Source organism: Lutjanus erythropterus, chromosome 1 (genome assembly GCF_056507025.1).
Source record: "Lutjanus erythropterus isolate fLutEry1 chromosome 1, fLutEry1.hap2, whole genome shotgun sequence".
Lineage (NCBI taxonomy): Eukaryota > Metazoa > Chordata > Actinopteri > Lutjaniformes > Lutjanidae > Lutjanus > Lutjanus erythropterus.
Genome location: NC_139317.1, coordinates 6,721,862 through 6,745,617, shown reverse-complemented (window position 1 = coordinate 6,745,617; position 23,756 = coordinate 6,721,862). Strand labels below are relative to the sequence as shown.

The window sequence follows — 23,756 nt, the reverse complement described above, 5'->3', positions numbered from 1 at the left end:
TTTCCATACACAGAAATAGCACAGTTGCACAGGCTGGATGCTTTCTTAGCTTCATTGTTTACCATCACAGTTGCAGATGGATGATGCACACTGATGATGTTTTCTTGTATAGTGACTTGTAGCCCATGATTCTGTAGATGTGATCATCATGAAATCATCATGAGCTTGGAATAAACTTAAAAGATTGATGAAATCTTGTCGTGCGTCAGAGACTTAACCATTGCAGCTCTATTTGGGGTGTGGAAAACACTGCAAAGCATCTGAAAAGACGAGGCCTTACATAATTTTTAAAATTAAATTACCAATAACAGAGAGTTTAGATGTCTGAGCCCTCAGCTTTACAAAAACAATCTTACCGCTTAAAATTGAGATTTGTCAGTCAAGGTTTCATTGAATGTGTCGCCTCTAAAATAAGAGTAGCGATATTATCTTTGCCTTAATTAACAAAGACAGTTTCTCAACAACAAGAAATAAAGAGTAGGAGGATAGCCTGCTTTACTGAGTGATGAGAAAAACAAATTTGTAATTGCAAATCTGATAACTGCTTTGGTAATCTGATAATGTATCACAATCTAGCTAATATGAGAATAGGGAATAACAAATGGTTTTTAACACTTGGGGCAAATCATCAACGCATGCTAATGAAATAAACAGGCCTGTAGGTAATCTGCATTCACTCCCATTAGGCTACTTGGAGCAAATAAGTTTTGCAGGCTTGTGCGGGGGCTTTCAGGCTCGACTCCAATGGAAATTTCACTTTAGCCCGTAGACTATGTGGAGCAATGAGCCAGCAAACCCTCTGGCTCGAGGATTACCACCCCGATCCCCTACAGCTCGGAAATGGTCAGGAAATTGAATGGGAATAAGCAGGGATAAATAACCATATGAGGAATGGGAGGCGAGGGAACGGAGCGATGCCAAGGACAGCGTTGGCTGTGTTGGAACACATGCAGTCAGTGTAGTGCAGATGGCAGAGATGGATGCCACCCAGAAGAGAGTTTGAGAAGTGGGACAGGGAGGGAGAGGAAGGACTCAGAGGAGCAGCAGTACACAAACACACACACACACACACACATACACTCTATTCTGTCGTTCAGTGAAATGACTGTAATTCATTACAGGTCTTTCACTGACCTTTTACCAGAGTGCTCACCCACTGTGACTCCAGCAGACCTCTGCCAGTGTTACACAGTAGGCTGAGTCAATCCACCCGCTGCTCGCAGAGAACCTCTCCTCCCGCTCTCACACTTTCAGCACAACGGACAGAGCTTGGCTGGCAGCACCGCTTCCACTTTCCAGCACTGTTCTCTCTTTCATTATCTCCATCTATCCACTGAAAAGAGGGTTTCATTGTTATTTTTACCTCTGCCAGTCTGCCTGCTTGTTTGCTAGCAGGCAAGATGCTTTCTTGTAACCTTTATTTAAAGGATAATACCAGTTCATGTCAAATGGGATCTTATTTGTGGGGTTTTGGCAATTGTTTCTGTCAGTTGTGATAACGTTGTGCTCGCCAACTTAATTGCTTAATTGTGGTGTCGCTAAATTCGTAGGGTAAGTCAAAGTTGAATCCCAAGGTGGTTAATGTTTTAAACAAACAGTTTACAGCTTTTTCTCTTCTAAATAGGCTTGGCTAATGTGGGAGTTTGTTTAAAATCCATATAATTGTCCAACTATTTGTATTTCTTGCCCAGTCTGACTTATTTTTAGGAATGCTGCAGCCTGCTCGATCTCAGCAATTGACTTGGCGAGCACAATGTTACGACAGAAGCCACGGCCAAATGTGCAAGATGTAGTAAACTGGAATCATCCTTCAGCCCATGCAGTTTTGCTGCAAACAGCACTGTTTTTTTCAAGAAACTCCTGTCTGACACTCACATGCAACAGCTGAGAGTTAGGGGCCTCTCTCACGGGCCTTCTGGCACTGGTAAATGGGGTGGGCAAACACTTGTGTTTCACTTTCCCAGCTCAGATTTATCCTGCTGGTTGAAGGATCGAACCATTGACCCCCAGGATATATCCGGCTAGTGTCTGGCAGACAATTATCTCTTATATCTCCTGACCTGTGGATCAGCTGGTGAGATTTTGGTGGTTATCCAGTAGAGACCTAAGGAGCCAGAGTGCAATGTGTCATACTCCGAAATCCACGGCCACCAGAGGGGAAAATTATTATCATTATATCTGATAAAAATCCAACAAAGATGCCTTTGAAAGCTTGATTAGTTTCAACCCTAAAAAAAAAGTACTTCCTGCACACGTAAGCACACTGAGTGTCAGGATCCCTCAGTTTTCCCCATTCTTCCTGCTGATGCCTCACATCTTCATCCACTTTTGTCTTCTTAAAGGCTCAGTTTTTTGGTTCAGCAGCTTATAAAAACTTAGTTCTGGGTTCTTTACCCTGCTGGTAGTGTGTCCCAACACACTGCAGCTCTGAGGCATTTTTCTGGTTGTGTGCTACCATATGGAAAGTGACAAAGAGACACCTGCAGGCAATGCGAGGTCAGAGGAGAGCGATGGATTGTTTTTCCGTTCCAGGGTGGGCGGGACATAATTGTACTCCGTCTCTATTGTAATTCTGTATGTATTAGAGTTCTGTGACATTCAGATCGGCCTGTGTTAGAATGATGTCTCCTGTGTACGGTATGCAAGTAAATTTTGAGGAGCAGGTCATCATTTTGGGAAATACATTTATTCACTCCCAGTAAAATCAGCAGCTTAGAGAAAGACTTAGATTAGCGCTGTCTGCTAGCTGTTTTGTGGATGTTTATGTGTTGAACTATTTCTTGGTCAGCATCCTGAAGTCTTTGCTGGTTGCCTGTTGAAATTCACACCGTTTCCAGGCATTGTGCTAAGCTACGCTAACCGGCTGCTCATTGTAGCCTTATAAATACTGCGCAGATATGGAAGCGGTATTGATTTTTTCATCTAATTCGCCACCAGAAAGCGAATAAGTGAATTTCCCAACATGCAAAAATTTATGGATGCTTTTACTTTTTAGAGGCACACTGTGACAGTGTTTTGGCTTTCTACATATCACACATGTGGCCTTAACTGGACTTAAATTATAAAAGAACAGGAGTGAGTAAAACCTTTCAAAGGTTTTCCCTACAAGACTCTTCACAAGACGGACTGAATGTCTTAGAACCTGAAGACATAAGACATGTCGAGGACTTTTAGTTGATTGCCGAATGTGTTTTGTCTGGGAAGACAAATAGAGAACCAGCAAAGTTTTACAAAGGGTGCAGCTTAGCAGATTGTTGGCAGAGGCTTGCTTCGCTGCCTTTTGGCTCATCTCATCTACCTTACTTACTGCCTGTCTGTCTTGTGCAGCCCCACCTCGACCCCTCTTCCCATGCACAGGTCTGAGGAGGAGCCGTTGCTGATTCGTTCCCTGTCATTACATCCTTGTTTTAACACAGCAGAGGTAGAGTTTCCACAGAGGGCCTGATTGATTCGCAGAAGTACAAACACAGCCAATTACTCTTTAATGCCTCTGAACGAGAGCCAATTCTGCCAACGGCGCTCGCCAGTGCCGCAAAAGACAGACGCACACCGCTGCTCCCATCATCGCAGGCTGTATAAGGACAAAGGACGATTATCTAAACTGCTCCCAATCAATAAGTCACTTTCTTAGCTCGCATCACATTGGCTCTCATCAGCGCTGGATTGAGAACATTAATAGTAATGACTTGAGAATGAAGTGAAGTGTGATATAGGATGAATAAAAGCTGCTCGACACATCGTAGGTGTCTGTTTCCTTGTTTCTCTGGCTCCCGGTGTTGTTATGTGTGACCAGGCTCAGCAGGGAAAAGTAAGCAGAAGCTGTTAGTTTTAGCGGATTAGCTGTAGCGTAATGGCAGGTGCTGCACTCCGGGTGGAGACACATCGTGTTTTCCTGAGCTTATCTGAAAACCCAGGACAGGTACACACACACACACACCACACACAGACAGACACACTTGCATTCTCACACACACACACACCTTCAATCCTACTGTGGAAGCTCTGCAGGCAGGCACTGCCCTTGATTAGCTCCCTTCCAACCTCTGTGGATATGATTCCTGCAGGTTTGCACTCCCTGGGATCTGTCTGTATTTCTGTCTGTTTGTAACTACAGCCTCCCACCACCAGAAATCTCTCACTCCGTCGGTCTGTCAGTCAGTGTAGCGGTCAGTACCACCCACAAACCAAATGCCCAGCTCATCTCAGCTCATCTGCAAACACATGATAACGCTACCTCTATCAGCTGCAGCAACATGGAAGCGACAAGACGGGTAAAATCCCCCACAAATGACCTCCTAAATCCTCCCGCGTGTACAGGATATGGATACAGTGCTATCACCTGCAAGCATCTCAGCAAACAGGGATCGGGACACGAGGACACACTGTATGAGAAGCATTTACTGAACCAGCAACCAAAGCCTCCAGGAGGGACTTCAGAATAACTGACAACCAAAACAATGCATTTACAGGGTTATTTCTCCCATATTACAAAGAGAACCCTTCCACTTACCCCTGGTCAAATGTAGCCATGCAGAGAGTTTCAGTTTGACCTGCTGAGTTTTTTAGATTTCTGCTACCATCTCAATACAGAGGATTTAGATTGAAAAACGAACGCCAGACATCGCTGTGAACAGTTTTCACTTTAACTTCTTTTCACTAAGGAAATGATCCATAATAAAAATGCCCGAAGTGACGTCTGTACATTATCAAGAGTGGGCAAGACCGGAGTTTCCGCTGAACTTCTCACCTCAGTTTTGAGTATCCCAAACAAAAGTCCTTTCACTTCCTTTATCTCGGGGTTGGAGGCACAGACATCTCAGAAAGTTCAAACTGACACCAGAAATCTTATTAAGATAGATGACTGTAGGTTGTTAGAAGTGTTTCAAGGTAACTGCTCTTGGTCATAAGTTATTCAGTCTCTTATAAGTCTGAAAAGCGGTTTGAGTGGTTGCCGCATTCACATACGAAACAAGAAAAACAAATGACCAACAAAGTAAGACTGCTTCCTAAACAGCTTTCATAAGAGTGTCTTCTGAGGTGCTGTAACGGCAAGACTCATACTGCAATAATAAAAAAAAGAAATAAACATAAAACTGTACAACCAGACACTTATACCATTTTTTCTCCAATCACAAGAGCAGCAGCATTAGAGATGGACACTCCTGGCACCTCATCATTCAATTCAACTCAGATTCAGAAGGCTATGATGCGATTTCAAAAAGATTATTCATGTATCTTGATGCAACAAAATTTTTAATTTCTACATAACTTACATGCTACTTTTAAGTCATTGTATTTGTAATCCATAATAGTTTAGATTAGCAACCTTCACTGTCTAAAGAACCGTTTTCAGACAAGAAAGAAAAATCTGTCTGGAGCTGCGATTTTCATCAGACACTTTTATATTTTTGGAGTTTGCATCCAAAGTTAACCTAGAAAGACTTATGATCAGCAGGTCGGGGCAAAATTACATGACATTGACAAAATATTACCACTTGTTTTTCATTCTGTGTATAGCTACACATTTTTACAAGTGGAGAATATAAGAGTCACTTGAGACCTACAATGATACATAAAAATTAGAATAATTGTTAACTTTTAATTTTTTGTCAAAGCCACAGGGAGCCACTGGAGAAGGGTGAAGGAGCCACAGGCTGCTGACCCCTGGTTTAAACACAGCTTGCAAACAGTGTGGCTCTCGTCCAAGCTAACTATAAACTCATAACTGATGTAGATTATCTAGCTAGTTAGCCAGCTTTTTGCTGATATTAGGTTATCAGAGATGTGAATATATGCCACTTTTACCAGTCCCCTAGCAACATCATTTCACCATCTTCAAAATTTGGTTTTCTTTTCAACTTAGATGAGCCGAGCACACAGCATATCTAAGTGCAAAAACAGTAAAAGATGAAGCTGACAGAGATATCAAGGTCGCTCAACTATCAAAAAGGGGTGCAACTTAGCACAGGTCAACTTGTTCAGCCGCAAGCAACGTACAAACCATTCTAACAAAACTGTTAGACTATCCTAAGGTCAAGGACCGGGTTTTAAATGTCAGATTATTAACTTTTATTTCTATTCACAACCTTTCAAGAGAGAATCACGTTGCATCTAAGAATCTAAGATTTTTTCCAAACAACAGAAAACTCATGTTTCTACCCAGGCCTTATTATGTTTCCTTTGTGAACCAGATGGCATATTTTAAAGATCAGACAAATCAAAGTTGATTTTCACACTTTCTTGTCCGTCTTTAGAGACCACCAAGTGCAAAATGATCAAGAAACTGACCACAGCCACTCAAAACCAGCAGCCATTCTATAGATTTTCTGTACAAAGCTGCACAGACACTCACTTAGCTCTTAAGCTATTTATCAAGCTTATTTTCAGTGAACACAGCTCAGTGTAATCAGGGAAAACCAGCTACAGTATTTACAAAGATGCAATATCAAGTTAAGCTAAGCAATACCATTTCAGTAAGACAAATTTTCCTGCAGCTGCACAAGACAAGTGCACTGAATGTGACGTTTTTATATTGTTCAATCATTTCTTTATCAAAATATTTCCTTTTTACTGCTTAGATTTTAATTTAAGTTCTTCATGATGCATAAAATGTCCTATATGAACACTCTACTGACTGCCTCTCACACCACCTACCATCTGTCAAAATACACATCAGCTAAGATGTCTGACGTGTTCAAGCAGCTCCAGTTGCCGTAACTGTGATGCTATTAGCACCAAAGCCACGACATTTTTATCAGTGAGCGGTAAAAGCCGGAGAAGAGGAGAGCAAAGAGGAGAAGAGCTGAAATCTGCCGCGGCGTCAGCGGAGATTGACTGGAGATCAGGAACATCATAAAGTGCCTCCCCGGAGCCTGTTAGCTAAGGAGACACATCAGAGAGTCGGTCCCCGAACCCGGGGAGTTCGGCTGCTCCACAGCTAAATGAAAGCCAGCTGAACAAACAGAGAAAGCCCCGTTAGGTTTCATGTGTCGGCCTCACACTGGGCTCTAATCTTATTACCCACAGCAGAAAAAAAAACCACTGTGGTCTGTGGGCCAAATAAAACTGCAGAAGGATGCAGCCTCAGCCGCTGTTTGACAGCAATGTGAAGCAGAGAGGGAGTCGTAACTGCTTGATCAAGTGCGTGTTAATTAATCTCAATTAAACTTAGCATCTATACACCAAGCAAAACACAGAGCCAGTAAAACGGCGAAACAAATCCACCTTTATACGTACTGAAAGAAATAAAGGTTCTAACTAGAACCATACACCTATATGAGAACCCTTTTTGGTTAATGAACCTTTTATAAAGATTCCACTTGGAAACCTTCCAGAGAGTTCCAAGAACTCAACATGCCTAACCATCTGTGAAAGGTTTCACCCAGAACCCTCTCTGGAACCTTTCTCCCTTCTAAGGGTGCTAACAAGAATCCACAAAGGTGTTCTACCTTAACCTAGAACTCACCAAAGTTGTTCTGCTGAGAACCTTTTTATATTCAAAGTATTTTATCTAGAACCAACCAAGAGGGTTTCAACTGAGAACCTTTTATATATTCCAAGGATTCTATCCAGAACCAACCAAGGGAGTTTAACTGATAACCTTTTTATATTCCAAGGGTTTTATCTAGACCACATGCAAGGGGTTCTACAGAGAATCTTTTTTACATTCCAAGGGTTTTATCTAGAACCCTCAAACAGAGTTGTACCGGGAACCTTTTTATTTTTCCAGGGGTTTTAGAACCCACCAAGGGCATTCTATGGAGAACCCCCCCCCCCCACCACCACCAAGGGCTTTAGAACTCCAAAATGGAGTTCTGCTGAGAATCTTTTCATATTTTACCTAGAACCCACTAAAGAGAACTCAATTGCTGACCTATCTAGAATTACCCGGGGTTCTACTATTAATATTTTCAAATTCCAAAGGTTTTATCTAGAACCCACCAAATGGGGTTGAGCCAAGACCTTTTTTTATATATTCCATTGGTTTTATCTAGAACATACATATACATGTAACATGTGACATATATCTAAAACACAGGGAGTTCTGCTGAGAACATTTTTATATTCAAAGGATTTTATCTAGTACATACTCAGGAGGTTCTACCAAGAACCCTACTACAAAGAATAAGTTCTTCAAGGATTTCAACAATCCTTTCTTCCAAAAAGGGTTGTTTGGGTGAAAAAGCTTCTTAATGGGACCCTTAGTGTTACAAAGAACCCTTAACAAACAGTTTCTTCAAAAGAGGTTTCTTGAGAGGCAAATGGTTCTGGGTAGAACCTCAGCCCTTCGGGAAGAACCCTTATTTCTAAGAGTGTAGAACAAGGGCAAGTCAGTGTTTGACTTGAGCTGCTGAAGAGTTCCAGGGCACGACAGGAGCTAATGCTGCCATTAATGTGTGCAGAGTGACCCATGAGGGTTCTTAACAGCAGGAGAATTCTCCACAACAACCTCCTGAGACCATTTCTATGGAAATAAGCTTCAACTCTGCATATGTGAAAATACTTGAATCGACTCGAGCGTCTTACTAACTGCTCTGACTTTTCCCTAATGTGCTCACCCATAAACATTTCCAAGGACGCGCCGCGGCAATGGAGCCTTTAATTTGAAACGCGGAGGAGAAGGGAAGTGCGCAGAAGAGGCACTTGAGAGGCTGTAAAGAAAAAAAAAAAAGAAAGCTTCCTGCAGAGTGGGAGATCATTTGAGCATATCGAGGAAAAGAAGGTTCATATAAAGCTGAGAACGTATGCAATGAAAGAAAGATATGCACTATCTAGGTGCACTTTGGCTCAACATTAGACCCACGCTGGGATTTCACCCACCATGGAGAGAGATATAAAGAGCAGCCTCTGTGTTAACAACCGGCCATTTGGGAGGCGGGTCCCTGCAGAACACAGCTAGCAAACAGCGAATTGTGTTGTTTTTCCTCAGATGATGCAACTGTCCTCAACATCAGCAGGTCTGGCGTTTCTTTATTCTGAGCTTTGTTCTGAGTGGACCCAACCCAATGTGGTACACAAATAAAGGACCTTTTCTGACATTATAATTAACAACCTGTCACAAAAGCGAGACAGTACATCTGCTGGGGAATATCACTGGCAATGTTTGCATGTGCTCTCATAGTCCACTATTATTCAGAATTAGATACCACTTGAATTTACATGCAACTGGAATATTTTGTGCATGTAGACATAGTCACTGACAGCGTACACACAAGCAGATGAGGATAACAAAGCCATTAGCACAAAAGTGAAAAAGCACAGGATGCTGAATGGAGCAGCATCAGGTGATGTGACACACTCAGCTGGAACGAGAACACAAACTGCAAGATGCAGTCAGTGCTTGTTATCAATGGCAATTAGTGATTTAACACCAGTGTTCCTGACTTACAGGATTTATCTGATAACATCGCTGATCCCAAAGTGCTGTTTCATTACACTGGAAACAAATAAGTTGTGTACAGTAAATGTTGGCAGTAGGAAAGCAAAGCAGATGTCTTGCACGCGTTATTTTATTTTTATAATAGAAAAGAGTCCATTGGAACTGAAAATGTCGCTTATCGCGCTTCACGCGTGTGCATGCTGAGGCGGTGCCAGCAGCAGCAAGCAGCAGTAAGCTCTGCTGGAGCCTTTGAGTGGCTGAATGTTGACAAGACCGATCGATAGCAACCGCCGCTTTCTCCCAGGCTCCTTCAGGATTAGAAGGTGCTTCCCACGTTAGCTAGAGGAGGAGCAGCTGTCTTAACATCCACCACGCTGAGCGACGCCTCCAACTGGAATCATTTCTTCAGTCTAGTCAAAGTAATAAATTACATTCACTCTTGCTACTGTGACAAAGTCTGGTGCTCACGTGTGAGCTCACACTCTTCTGAGTAGAGGATTCTTAAAAGTCTGCAGGGTTGGAAGTAACTTCTCAAAGTCATATTTCAAGTGTGTAATTTTACCTAATTATGCATTACACTACATAATCTACTCAGAAACTTTGAAAATCATATTCATTACTGGGTGGATCTAAAATTTGAATTAATATCCAAACCTTTCATCTGCATTTTTACAGCCAATAAGGTTAAATGGATCAATGAAAACCCTGATATGCAGAGGTAAAAAAAAATATAGTGCTGAAGGTTTGAGGAGGTGATGGTGAGGTGATGTGGAGAACGAGAAACCTCTCGCAAAAACATTGCGATGGCTGGATCCCAGTGTCTACAGTTGTTTCAGCTTCCTATATATTTTCCCTTCACCCCAACTGTTCTGTACGTATATTCTCTTTTATGTGTTCACTCGTGCCTGTTATGTGTTTTACTTGCGCCTTGCTGCATAACCAAGGAATAAAAATAAAGCTGAAGTTGACTGAATGCCCGCTATCGATAATGCATTAAACATTACTTGTAGTTCAGTGACATTTCAGTACCTGAAAAGTATTTCAGTACTCTTTCCACCATTGAATATCTGTAGTTTTACCTTTCCTTGGGTACCCTTTATCACAAGCATTTGCTAGATTTCGAGATGCATCCATGGAGAAGAAGCTGCTGGTGCGCCCACGGCTGCAGGAGCCTGAAGCTTCATGTCCAGAGGTGACGCTCGGCATGCAGCTAACACTCTGGAAAATACACATTCAGTGTGTATGTTTATTTGACGAGTGCACAATGCAATCAGGCTGTTGGGTATATGGCTTCATAATGTGCATACCATCCATAGACTTATTTATTCATTCATTTTAATTGAACAGGCTGCGTTTTGTCCTTTTTCCTGATTATTTTTAGCGAGGCTACACTGAAGAAGGCAGCATATATTTACAATTGATTAGTTTTCAATTAATTAGTTGTTTGCACAGGCTGCAAAGTGCCGTCTATAGAAATGGAATTAATTATTGGTTTGGACATCAGGGCTAATTTTGCTGATGTAGTTTCAGTAGTGTATAGTGCACTGACATTTGATGCAATTTCTTTTGTAGCCTAAAGATGCTGTATAATTATCAACATTTTTTCTTTAGCCTCAACTTTCATTCCTTTCTTTTTAAATCCCTATTTACATCAGAAAGATGTTGGCCCATATGCACTAATACATCTTTAATGGACTAAATAAACAAACAGGCCTTAGTGGGCAGGCTAGTAAGGCACACACCACATACCTATGTTTGTGTTTCTGCATGTGTGAATATTCTGCATATATGCAGGCACATTTCTTCCTTCTCGGAGATTAAACAGATGGCTTTAAATATTAACACATTCACCACGAACCCTCGGTGGGCGTAGAAATCAAACCTGCATCATGCATGCCGCAACAGACAGACACAATATGCTGCAGCTTCATTGACTTGTATCGCCAGAGAGAAGCATTTTTCATCAAAAAAAATCCCACGCAGTCCTCTCAGTGTCATAAATCAGTCAAACTGGAACACATACAGTCGATACACGCGCTGCTGGAATCAACTCAACTTCCTCCTTTCAATGAGCTGTCTCTCTTCAGCTGAGGATGAATCTTCAGTAAAAAAGAAAACTTCCAGCAAAGTTCAGAAGTTTCAGGAGCGAGTTAGAGGTACTACACTCAAATATATTGTCTGAGAAACTGCTGGTGTTAATAATGACATTTCTTATTAAATGTATAAAAGAAATATGCATTTCAAGGGAAATTTTAGGAAGTCTGGTCTAATTCTGTAATGTACGGAGAGAGAGAAACAAATATTAAAATATTCCTACCTTTTTATTTGTAACATGCTTTGTACCCTCTTTGTTTCTCTCTCTACACTTTTTTTTGCTAGCCCTCTACTTTTCAATTTTGACATTTTTGATGGCAGAAGAAACACCACCAGACTGCATTCTTTCCCCTCACGATGATCCCATGATAAACGGCAGGGCCACAGCTCCATCACATGAGGACAAACACACACCAGAGAGCCTCTCTCTCAGCTAATATTAGCTCAGCTAGCTACAACACAGGTACAACACAGAAACTTGACAGTCAAAACACTCTGTGTCCCCAGAGTTTGGCCGCAGACACGGGGAGTCTGACAGCAGCTGCCCATGGTTTGTTAGCCCTGACTGCTAGCTGCCACTGCAACAGAGTTGTGTTACCTCCTTTGTGAAACACTACATAGCTGCGAGGTCACATCCACATACAGTTGGTTGTCCCGTGCACCCACATCCCGGCCCTCCACTCAGATCCTTATCCACTTTTTTTGATCATTATCTAAAATAGCGCAGTGTGTGGAGTCAGTTTCATACCTGAGGATAAAGTTACACTTTAAAGTTCAAACAGGAACTTCCTGTAGCTATCTCAGCATCACTTGATAATGTGCGGGTTTGCCAAAAATGTAAACAATTTAAAGCTACTACAATGAGTTTTATGAAACAGTCTTGATCTATAACTGATGCCTCTATATGACCTACCTATACAAATACCATCTACAAGAAGATTGGCAATTTGTATATAGTTATTCTTCATGCCCGTCACCGGGTCAGATTCTCCGTGAAATCAGATGAAGCAGGCCTGTGTTTACATTTTGTATTTTAGCCAGTTAAAAAGAAGCATGAGGAGATTTTTATTTACCTACTCTAATTTTTGATGTTATATTTTGTGGTTATGACAGTGGAAACACCACCCTTTGGCCTCCAAAATCAACGCAATGTGAAAGTTCCTTGTAGTAGCTTTAATGCAACAAAACTGAATGGGCTTCAGGTGAAGCCTGCAGCTATCTTGTTGACCTCAAAAAAGTTAAATGACTCTTGATGTTTGTCTTATCCAAAAACTACGGGAACATGGTGCCAAACCTCCCCCCAAAAAACCTGTCATCACAAATAGAAACAAAGAAAAAAACTTGACATTTGTACACAAGGAGAGTGAAAATCAATCTGAAATAGCATGAGGTTCAGAGAATTATTATTATATATTAATGCAAGGATCTGTGATTTTTGTAAGTTTAAAAATATTCCAGAAATATACTAGATACACTACAATATACTAGATACAATACAATATACTAGATATACTAGAGGTGGAAAAAAGTTAAATCAGTGCAGCATTTGGCAACATTCTGCACTTATCCAAAGTTTTGACGGACTGAAAGCCAATATCCCTGCCAAATAGCCTATTGAGAATAATTTGGTATTCAGTTTAAAGAGTGGGGGAGGATAATTATGGCACCACAAGGTGACGACTGAATGCAATACAGACGGCTCAAGCTGGGCTCTGTTAAAATCCGCTGGTCCCTCCTCAAACAGCCCTCTGATTACAAGTAAATAATCTCATCTCCAGTCATTCAGCAGCACATTAAAACATTTATGAGGATATAATGGTCACATTTAATGACAGCTTAGAGACACAATCTCCTGTTTATAAAATGCAAGAGGAGAAATTAATTTGTTCTGTAAAACATCCATTAGGATATCAGTGACATCCCATCAGACTGCTGGGCTTAGTTTATAACACAAATAAAACAACGTTTCCCCCCCGTCTGCTGTGTGAGACATGTTATCTTAAGCCAATTTAAGTTGGAGGTGAGTGTGACGCCATGTCAAATATCACCGTACTGTACAGCAGATCCCAGCTAATCCACTTACAATGGAAGTTTGAGCTGCCTTTAGGGAGCAGCCCCCAAACATGGATAATGCCGCAATAGCCAATAGAGATCCGTGGCTCTTTGATTTACATAGTTGATCTAACAATCAGCGTTTCCCAGCCCTCACTCATATGGTGTGGGACTGTCGTGGATTGGAGTGGAGCTCTGGGTAAACCTCTTTACCATGCAGATCAAACAGAGGCAGACAGACTGGAGGGCTCGTGGCGACCGAGCGCTGTCTGAGTGTTTAGTGAATTCAGTCTGCTGTGGCTCCGACCCAAAGACAACTGCACCAAGCATCGAGCAAATCCTTCAATCCGCTGACTGCCGCTCCCAAGCCTCTTAATCAAATAAGGCCATTAGCTCCATCACAAGTACCCTGGGCCTCCAACACCCACAGATGGGGGATTTTACGCATCCAAGTCCAACAATCGTCATACTGGAAGCACCCTGACGCTCCGAGTGATGACTCAGATTATATGCCTCGAAACTCAGATTATGTTCTCTAGGAAAGTGAAGCAAGCACTACTGAAAACAAAACAGTAGGTGCTCTAGTTTAATATTAAAACAGTGCTGTAAAAAATAAAGGTATGCAATACAGGATGCATTTCCTGTAGTCTCCAATATAAAAAGAGCTTGAAAAGCAACTGGCAAATCCTGCTTATTCTGCCTTTAAGCGCTGGTCAGATTTGCACATGACAGGCAAATCAACACATCAGTGTGTCACAGATCTTGCTTTTTCCTTGTCTCTCATTTCAGGTCCCTGTTCTTAACTGACCACAGCGCATTGTCAGAAAAATCTTTGCTCTGCTTATAGCCTTTCATCATCATGTCATACACTCAGTGGGATAATATCAGCTCATTACAAATCACAGTCTGTGGCCCACAGCCTGAATGAACATGTTCCTAAAAGAGAACAATGACTTAAACGCTGACACGCCGCCACCCATACTGCTTTTAACCCCCCCAAGCTGTTAGATATTATGAGTCAGTCACATAAGCCCCCGCTCAGCCTGAGCTGGGTAAAGCATAGTCCTACCTTCACAGTAAGTAGAATCCCCATGGATGGAGGCATAGCCGCTCTTGCATTCACACTCTGCTTTAGTATTCCGGTTTTTACACTCTGAGTTTTCTCCACAAATGAGTCCCTCTGCGCAGAAGTCATAACCTGAAAGATAGGGACAAAGGAAGCCACAATTTACTTTGGTCATAAAGTTTGCTCAATCACGGCAGTGAAAAATTGTGCACGCAAACACATGCACACAAACGTGCACAGAGATAAAAGCGGACAAATGCACAAACGAGCAACCTTGTTCCCGTCGCCCACCACACTGAGGACGACAAGAGGCCTGATGTATAAACTTTACAACTGCAGTAAATTTGGTGCAATAATAAAAGTTTTGCTGCTCATGAAAGCATGTGCACACACAAAATATTCTGCTCATGTAGGAAGATCTCAGAGGATGTCATCCATCCGGCTAATAGAGTAAAAAAGGGTCTCTGTGTGCTGCTCTGTAGCACAGAACAATGTGTTCCTCTGGTATTTTGTGTTGATGTGCTGGTTTTAAAGGTGCTTGTAGACAGAAGGTACTACTACTTCTTCAACTATCACCTCACCGAACAGGGAGCAAAAGGACCAAGTGTGAAAAATGACTGCAACACTAACCGAATTACTGCTCTGCTAGTCTCGTGTAGCCAGACCTGTCTCCAAAGCGCTCAGCGCTGCAGAAAGGTCTCGCTCCATACACAAACATTCTGCTATAGGGGAAAAAAATGTCCTGCCTGGTTTGCATTTCTTTAAACCAATCACAAATGTCGTGGGCGGCACTAAACCCACAAAGCAGCGACGGTGCTGCTGCAAAATAGTGTCGAGGAGGAATTTGTTTTGGTGGAACATTTGCACATCGTGAGGCGAGATCCGGCATTAAAATGACTACATCATTGGCAACAGCTGTGAGATTATTTACGTTTGTACCATTAGCATCCCAGGCACTAATTTGCTGTTTTCAGCGTGTAGGTTGCAGCTCAGAGGTTTTTTTGTTGTTTCCCGGGGGACTTTGAAAACGTGGACACAGATTTCATGATACCGCTTGGAGCAAGCCACCAATGGCAGGACTTATACCCGCAACGTGCATCTGGTGAGTCAGACTAACACTCTGCCAACATACGTATTTCAACACAGGACCATCATCGTGATGTTTTACAGAAGAGGTGAAAGCACAGCCTTACATAGACCACAAGATTCACTGTCAATTATCCAATGAGGACCGGACACACAGATGACCTGACCCTAAAGGGTATTGCACCTCCAACACTGAAGTTTCAAAATAAGAGCACAACAAAATATATTATATGATTGTCACTTCGTAAATGAAACACTAAATTAGTTGCTAGAGGTGCACAGATTGCAATTTCTTGTCCAGTTCCGTTTTTTCTTTCTAAGAACTATGACTGACAGCATAAAATAACATTTTTGTACCTTGTCTAATTAAATTGTTCTTAAACCTCTTTCATGCACAACATGGATCAAAAAAGATCCAACTGAGTTTTTATTTCTACATCTTTGCAATAAATTAATTTTATCCCTCAGTATTCCAGGTTTTCTTTAGTTAACTTGTTTTTGATCATCACAAATCCTCATTTTCATTTAATCCATATTAATTCTCTGCTACTTCATGCACGTTTTTGCTGTCTTTCTGTTTCTGTCTCTGAAATGTATTATATCATTTAATATTCCACGTATGCATCAAATATCTTGTTTTTGATTACCATATAACAATTATTTTTATGGCAGATGATTTTAGCACTGAGGTGTCAGTAGCCAACAATGCTATGTGCACCCAGAGGTCAATAGCCAATGTGGCTATTTTCTTCTGCATGGCAGAGACAAAGCGTGATCTTTTCCTACCCCTAACCAAACAGTTTTAGTTATTCTTTTATTGGCAGCATGCCTCACTCGCAGCTGCAGCAACTTTTTATCTAGAGATGAGGCATCTCGCCAATGTTTTCCGCATGACGTGTGGTTCTCGGCCAAAACAGAAAATTAAAATGATCTGTTGATAGTTGTATCAACATCATATCAGCAACATGTCTTTCATGACAGTTTCAAAGTCTTTATGTGTAGATTGTGTCACAGATGTTAAAAAGTTGGGTGAAAGGCAGTGTTTTTCTGCCACACTCCCTTTTTCTTTCTCTCCCTCTCTGAACTAGGGTAAACAAACTCACACTGTTTTCTCATTACAATTCTTTTCTTGTCTTCACTTTTTTCTTTTCTCTTTCCTTCTCCTACAAAGTCGACGTATAAAGGTAGGACTGTCAGTAGCAGCACCGCAGCAGCAACACTACCTGTGTCACAGTGTGTCACAAGCCACACTGTTGCGGTGTGCATGACATGACGTGAACTGTTGTGCAGCATGTTCATGTAAATCTGACTGGCACAGACTCCGATACATCCGACACCGACCAGCTATTTGCCAGTCGTGACCAGTCGAGCTGAAAACACACAGATTCTGGTCACTGGCTGATTGATCGGTGCATCTCTGTTGGTGACTTCTGGCTGAGCTCTACGAGGAGGTGTTGGTGTGACAGGTAGTGTTTATCTCTGAGGAGAAACTACGGTATAAGTGTGTGGAACTTATTGAGCAGATGGATCAACAGTGGACAAGTAGATTATGTTGCAGTGCTGGTTTGAGAGGTTTCTGTGGACTGTTGTTTTGACACTGTCTCTTAGTGACTGTGCACAACTTCAAATCCACTGTAACTTGTCAATCAAAACTAAATTCAAAGCTGATGTCACGTGATGTAGGCTTTCAACTGCACGTCTGTTTACTTCCTGTCAATGCTACAGTAACGTTACACCTCAAACCTTTACTTAATTAATTAATTTAATTATCTCATTGTCTGCTAGCCACGCAGTGTACCACCAATGCCAGCCTGATTTGCACAGCCTGGCAAACGTCAGGTTGCTATGGCTCTTTTATGCACTCAGTGCTGGGAAGAGCTGCCAAAAACTACAATAATGGATGTCACCGTCTTGCGAATATAAAGCACCAGCCTCATTGCTTGATAAGAGCTGATGAGTACACATTAACACTGATATATTAGTCTTTCGTGTAATGTTATAGGCTACTAGTGTTGTATCTGAATAAAGACAATATCTGGAAGTCAGCATGAGAACTTGTTGCCAAGGAGAATAACAAGCCACAGAATGTGAGAGTAAGGTGAAGTCTGTAGTGATTGTTGCTCCAAGCAGTCAGGGGAAGTCAGCGTCAGAAGTCAGATATTTATTTCCAAGTGCCAAGTGTAAAAAGAGCCACAGCGATCCAGCATCAGACAAGCTGTCAGACCAATGTTGGTGCTTTGATCAAACCTTTACATACAAAAACAAATACAAAGGTAACTGCGAAAAGTGAAGTAACTAACTTGAGGACGAAAAAGCACTTCACTAAGGTTGGAGGCTTGTCGAGTTGACAGGAAGTAAACAGATGTACAGCTAATAAATGGAAACATGATTCAAGGTTGAGGGGGTAAGGTTTTCCTCACTGGCTTCCCAACTGTGACTGTGACCAATTGTGTCCATTGGAACACGTGGCTCTGGTGCTGGGATTAAAGCCCTGGTTGTTTTCGGCGGTAGACAGGAACCTCACCCCTGCCTACCGTACCTGCATACCATACTACCAGTCTTTTATCAAACTCAGACCAAACTTGCACGTGTACAACAATGTGACATGACGGATAGATGCACGGAGAATCATTGTGACAGACAGCGAGATGATGGTGTCCTGCTCGGTAAGTATGAGCTGATGTAGCCCATCATGCCCTGTAATGAAAGACAGACTGGCTGCACATAAAAGCCCTGAGAGGCTGGGAGCCTGGGGAGCCATTACTGAGGAAAGAGCTGTCTCTGCATTATTCTTTCCCTCACCCCCCCTCACCACCACCATCAGAGCAGAACCCCACAAAACGACACGTACATGCTAAAGAACTGCCTACACGAGGAATAACAAACACGTGAGTGTGTCCATGAGTGGGCCTATAGAATACAGCACCGCTCCGACCACAAAGGCCCCAGAAACGAGAGATGTTGTTCATGATTTGTTGGTATTTCTCTTTATTTGTGACACACACGCATCAGTCCCTCGCAGTAGAAATCTTTCTTGTCTGTTTCAGTACAACAGACCAGTATGAACTCTCTGTGACAATTGTGTAATTACCAATTTAACAGAGTCAGTGTGGCTTTGAGGACTTGAGTAAATTTCGGAGTGGTGACAAAGTACTGAGTTGCACAGTGTGGAAGAGGACTGGACAAGGTTTGGAAATAATGACCGGCTCTGGGTTTTGGTGGCGGTGGATGTGTGTGTGTGTGTGTGTGTGTGTGTGTGTGTGTGTGTGTGTGTGAGAGAGAGAGAGAGACAAAAAGAGGGTTGAAGGGAAGAGATGCTGTGACTCTGATCTTTAATTGTTAGCTCTTGCTGTATAACCTCCTCTCTCACCTACAGTTCTCTTGTCTTTCTGCTGTTCTTGCTTCTTCTTCTCTTCTCCTCCACTCCTCTCTTCTCTCTTTTCATCACAATCAGTCTAAGGGCCCTATTTAGATTATTTATTTGGTATAATGATGCAAGGGCATTTAGGGTGAGTCCAACTGCACTTTACTATTTAAACGGCGCATAACCTGGGCCCAAGGTAGGCTCTTCACTAATCATAGGTGTTTGGGGGGTGTAACATGAATTAAACCAGTCAGACTGTCATCATCTGTTCTCTCTGTTGCTGTTTAAATGGCCAATTTGACAAGTTGGAGAAAATCAAACAGGGATGCTGGAATGATCACCTTGTAGTGATGCAGGCACTGCAGTTAACCCATGAGTTGGGTGGGCTTGGTAATACTTTACTCTAAACAATTTTGCTGAATCAACTTTGGCTGTGTGTGAGATCTTTTGGATGTATAGAAGAATGCAGAACAATAATTAACATCAGATCTTGACCAATCCTGTCAGATTTAAACAATCAAAGAAGCTGCAGCTGCTGTGCGTAAATGCGCACACAGCTTCATCCTATTTCATCCACCTGCAACCCATTCATTACTGATCAGAAAGTTAATTTTTATGACCCACAGAATAGCTTCAGTGTCCTAGAAGTGGAGTATTGAGCGTTGTGAACCTGCTTATGAAACTACATCTTAATGTCTAAATAATCCGTCCTTTACACAGCAGGAAAATAATGCGCCAATAATGCTAAAAATAGCAATGTGCCAAAAATGTACCTGACCACGCCTTGTTTTAAGACAAACACATTCATGGGCACACGGAAGCGTGCAAATACATCTTATACCTACACGATGTGGAAAAGAAAATGGCAACTAGGTCAATCGGAAAATAGCAATGACATTTGAGCTGCACTTTACTTTTCCTTTCCTGCTCTTTGTCCTCATCCATTTCATTTCCAATTACTCCTCTGTCGACACACAGGGTTGATGCCACAGATGGTAAGGCTTAAACCTCGTCCCAGACTAAAATGCCTGTTTTAACTCAAAGCGACTTGCACAGATTTATCTTAAAATGATTGCAATTTTAGCCTGTTCTGGATTAAACTTAAGCCGACAGCAGGATAGAAGATTCGAGCTACTCCAGTACTAAAGTGAAGCTTAGATTAATCCTTCAAAGAGACAGGTTTAACTTCTCTTTAGTTTTGTTTTTAAGGGACATTGGACAATTTGTAATATCTTAATTAGGGCTCCCCAAACATTCTACCTTGGGCGGCTAAACTTTTTACCTTGGAAACTGATCATAATTGCGGGCCGTGAGCCCTGTACTTCCTAAAATACAAAATGGTGCTATAATCCCAATTTCCATCAAATGACTGATGTCACTCTGCCTGCCATGCTCCAATTATAAAAAATCATGAATAATTAGGGATCTTAAATATTTGAAGACATCATTTGAAGAGCATTTTTTGGGCCTTTTGTCTTTATTGGACAAGACAGATGAAAGATAGGAAGGATGGGAGAAAGAAAGGAGACGACTTGCAGCAAAGGGTTGTGGTTTGGGATCGAACCTGGGACAAGAACTTTTTTACCTAACAAGCATAAAACTGCATAAATAACCAATTATATTATATAGGTTTTTATTAATATTGTTTTACTTTTTTAGCCAGAAACATCTGACCTTATGGCAGGTCAGCTTTGGTCTGTGGGCCTAACTTTGGACAGTCCTGATCTAAATGAAGACCATCATGCATTACAGAAGCCAGATGAGTCTGTTTTTTTTTACTTTCAATAACTGGATGGTTTGACACCAGTGTTTGTTTCATGCTCACTAAGGTGTTTTGAACAAATTCCTCTTGCCCCTTCTGTAGTTTTCATACCAGTCATTTTGTTTTCTATTCCATTCTGGGATTTTGTGAGCACCAATAGTTGCTTACCTCAGTCCAGGACTCCATAGTCTTTGACTAACTAAGCCAAATTCATGAAAGCTACTAAATGTCCTACTTAGTAGTATAGATTAAGGCCTTCTCCGGGCTTAATCTATACCTTGTCTGTGAAACGCCCCATAAAGTCTTAGTCTTGTGATTATACTTTATACTCTTTACCTTCCTTCACTCCTTTCCTTTCCTTTCTATTAAACATAGCAGGTCTGAGGCGTGATATTTCCTTCCCCATCTTTCTCCTCTCCTTTAAACTCTTAACCTTATCTCTCACATCTTCCTTCTCTCCTTCCCTTTTCTGTCTTCCCCTTGCCTTCTCTTTTTTCCTCTTTTCATCTTCCCCTCCTCTGAATACAGTGAGTCTAAGGCATGCTGCTTATCTCGCCTAAACGAAAGCGCAATTTCCTTCGCTCAGAACCTGTCCCGGGTTTCTTTCATTATGGCTCTATAGCTGACAGCCTCCTACAGTTTGTTTATTCAATGTATTTACTGAATTACCGGTGGCTATTTACCCTGTAGTACCTCCCTGCCAAAGCAGCGGGGCACAGGCAAATTGGCATAGCAGGTGCTCTATAACAGACAGACCAATCTGCTCTGATAGGTATCCCAGCCAAGAAGCATTCATACTGGGTGGAAAAGGAGAGAAATGGAGTTATTGCAGAGATGCAGCCTGAATCAGCATCCGGCAGACTGGCTGTGTTTACTCCTCGCGATGGCTGGGGATTGGTGCGTGCAAATCCAAAGAAAGAGTGATTCATACAACTGAGATGAGTGCAGTAAGAAGGAAGACATACCTCTGCAAACATTGCAGCATCTGCCGTCTGGTAATATCTGTTCACTCATGGTGCAGTTGAGCTCTGGGCAGGTTTCTGTGACTTTCACCATCAGGCCGTTCTGGAAGGACAGGACAGAGGCGAAACACGGGGGTTAAATGGGTGAAGGTATGTGCATTAAATAAGACTTCACCAGAGGATCGACATCTGATCTGATCTGTTCCAGGACAGGTTGTCTTTTTCCCAAACATTAAACAAGTATGTCCCTTAAAAACTTGGTCCATTTCACTGCTTTCATTTTCAATTTTCTACATTTAATACAGTACCCAGCTACTGCCTCCAACTATGCCCCCAAACAAGCATCTGTCAGAATGACAGTGAGAAAGTGAGTGGTTGCATGGCAACTAGTGTCACCTCGCCAGTGTTGCAGGAATTACATTCTGTCAGCAATGCTAATGCTGTTAACTAAAGCTAGCGATTTTGGTGGACAGTTTAACGTGGAAGTGCGATGGAAAAGAACAGTGTATGGTTGAGACCGAATAAAGCTTTCAGGAAAAATGGATTAACACTTACATTGTCTGACCTCAGGGACAGATTACATGATCTGTCTTTTCTGCAAACAGGTGAATTTGGTGCTTAAGCGGTTTTAATGTTGAACAGCAGTATGAGACCCGTCACAAATCCTATGACAAGTTCATGGGTTTATCTGTGTGGCCCTCAATCATATGCTGCTTAATCAGCAGAAAGTCGTCAACTTTGAAAAACCCTGATCTAAAACAACCAGCATGCAGAAAGGTGGCAAATATCATTTCGTTTTTTGTTTTTTTCACAATAATATATGTTAGGTTAGGTGAGGTGAGGTTAGCTTAAACTTTATTGACAATAATGTGGAAAACTGCTTTTGGCTTCGCCCCAATCAACATGGGTTACAAACAAACCAGTAGCAGAAAACAGAAAAATTAACGATATTAAAAAACAATGAATCATGCACGATATGTAAAGTATTTAGCTTCACCACAGTCAACATAGATTACAAATAAGACAAGAGTGAAAAACAGCAAACTGGAAGACCTGAGAGTTCACTCCTATAGGGAAGTCATTAGCAAAGATCAGTGTAGAAAACCAACCCGTTCTTATCCCAACTAAAGTGATTCAGATGCAGTGTTAAAGTCACCTGACACAAGTCACATGACGCATGTAACATTATGTACCTCAAAACTTTTATAACTTTATGGTTTTCTCATGGTAAACAACCCCTGGTCTCTCAGGAGAAAGAGAGAAAGACTTGGATTTACTTTCAAGTTACTTGAGACCCTCTTTGAATCAAAAGTGTTTTTTTTGACGAATTAGGAATGAGAACAGGACTGGAAAACATTCAGCTACCTTCTCATCTTCTTTAAGACGGCACTAACCACTGCTCAGCTGTCACTATATGCAACTTTGGCTGCGTGAACTTTTTTTTTTCAGCTTCTGAAAGAGGGGATTCCAGAAAAAGTTTAGGAACCGCTGCTCTGACTCTCTGATTGCATCACATTAGAGATCAATTTAAGAAAAATGTCCCATTCTCATCTACATCATATAGGTTGGCTGTGAAAAATAAGATATGTCAGATTAGGAAGAGAACAGTTTTAGTTTTAATGTGTCAGAAACAAACAAGATCAAGACTTAAATAAATATACAGTGTGTGTTGGATTGGACTAGTTACTGGTAGATATCCAATATTTAAAAAATTTGATTGGGACATCACCAATGGAAACCAGTAACAAAACAACATAATGACACTACAGTAATGTTTTACTTCAATCAAAAGTCTAAAACAGCCTCTAAAAACTGTTTTTAGTTTTCTTGCATAATAATGTGACATTCAATGTTAGACATAGTGATTGTGGCTGCAGTTAGTCTCATAATGACCTGTCTCTGAGAGCTGGCTCTTTGTTGTCCGAAGATAAATTAGTCAATCACTATTTGAAGGTCTTTAATTCTATACAGAAAATGTTCGAAATGTCAAA

The 23,756-nt window shown here is 41.5% G+C and overlaps 1 protein-coding gene across 1 annotated transcript in view; it reads right to left on the bottom strand.

The window, feature by feature from the left end:
• The window catches only part of LOC146332578 (protein kinase C-binding protein NELL1-like), a 381,691-nt gene that overhangs the window by 203,934 nt on the left and 154,001 nt on the right, over positions 1–23,756 (bottom strand). Inside the window, exons 11-12 of the mRNA XM_084732249.1 lie at positions 21,769–21,868; positions 14,595–14,723 (exon numbers count right to left, since the gene is read on the bottom strand). Of these exons, the coding sequence (XP_084588375.1) occupies positions 14,595–14,723; positions 21,769–21,868 (229 nt within the window). The remainder of the gene's footprint in view (positions 1–14,594; positions 14,724–21,768; positions 21,869–23,756) is intronic.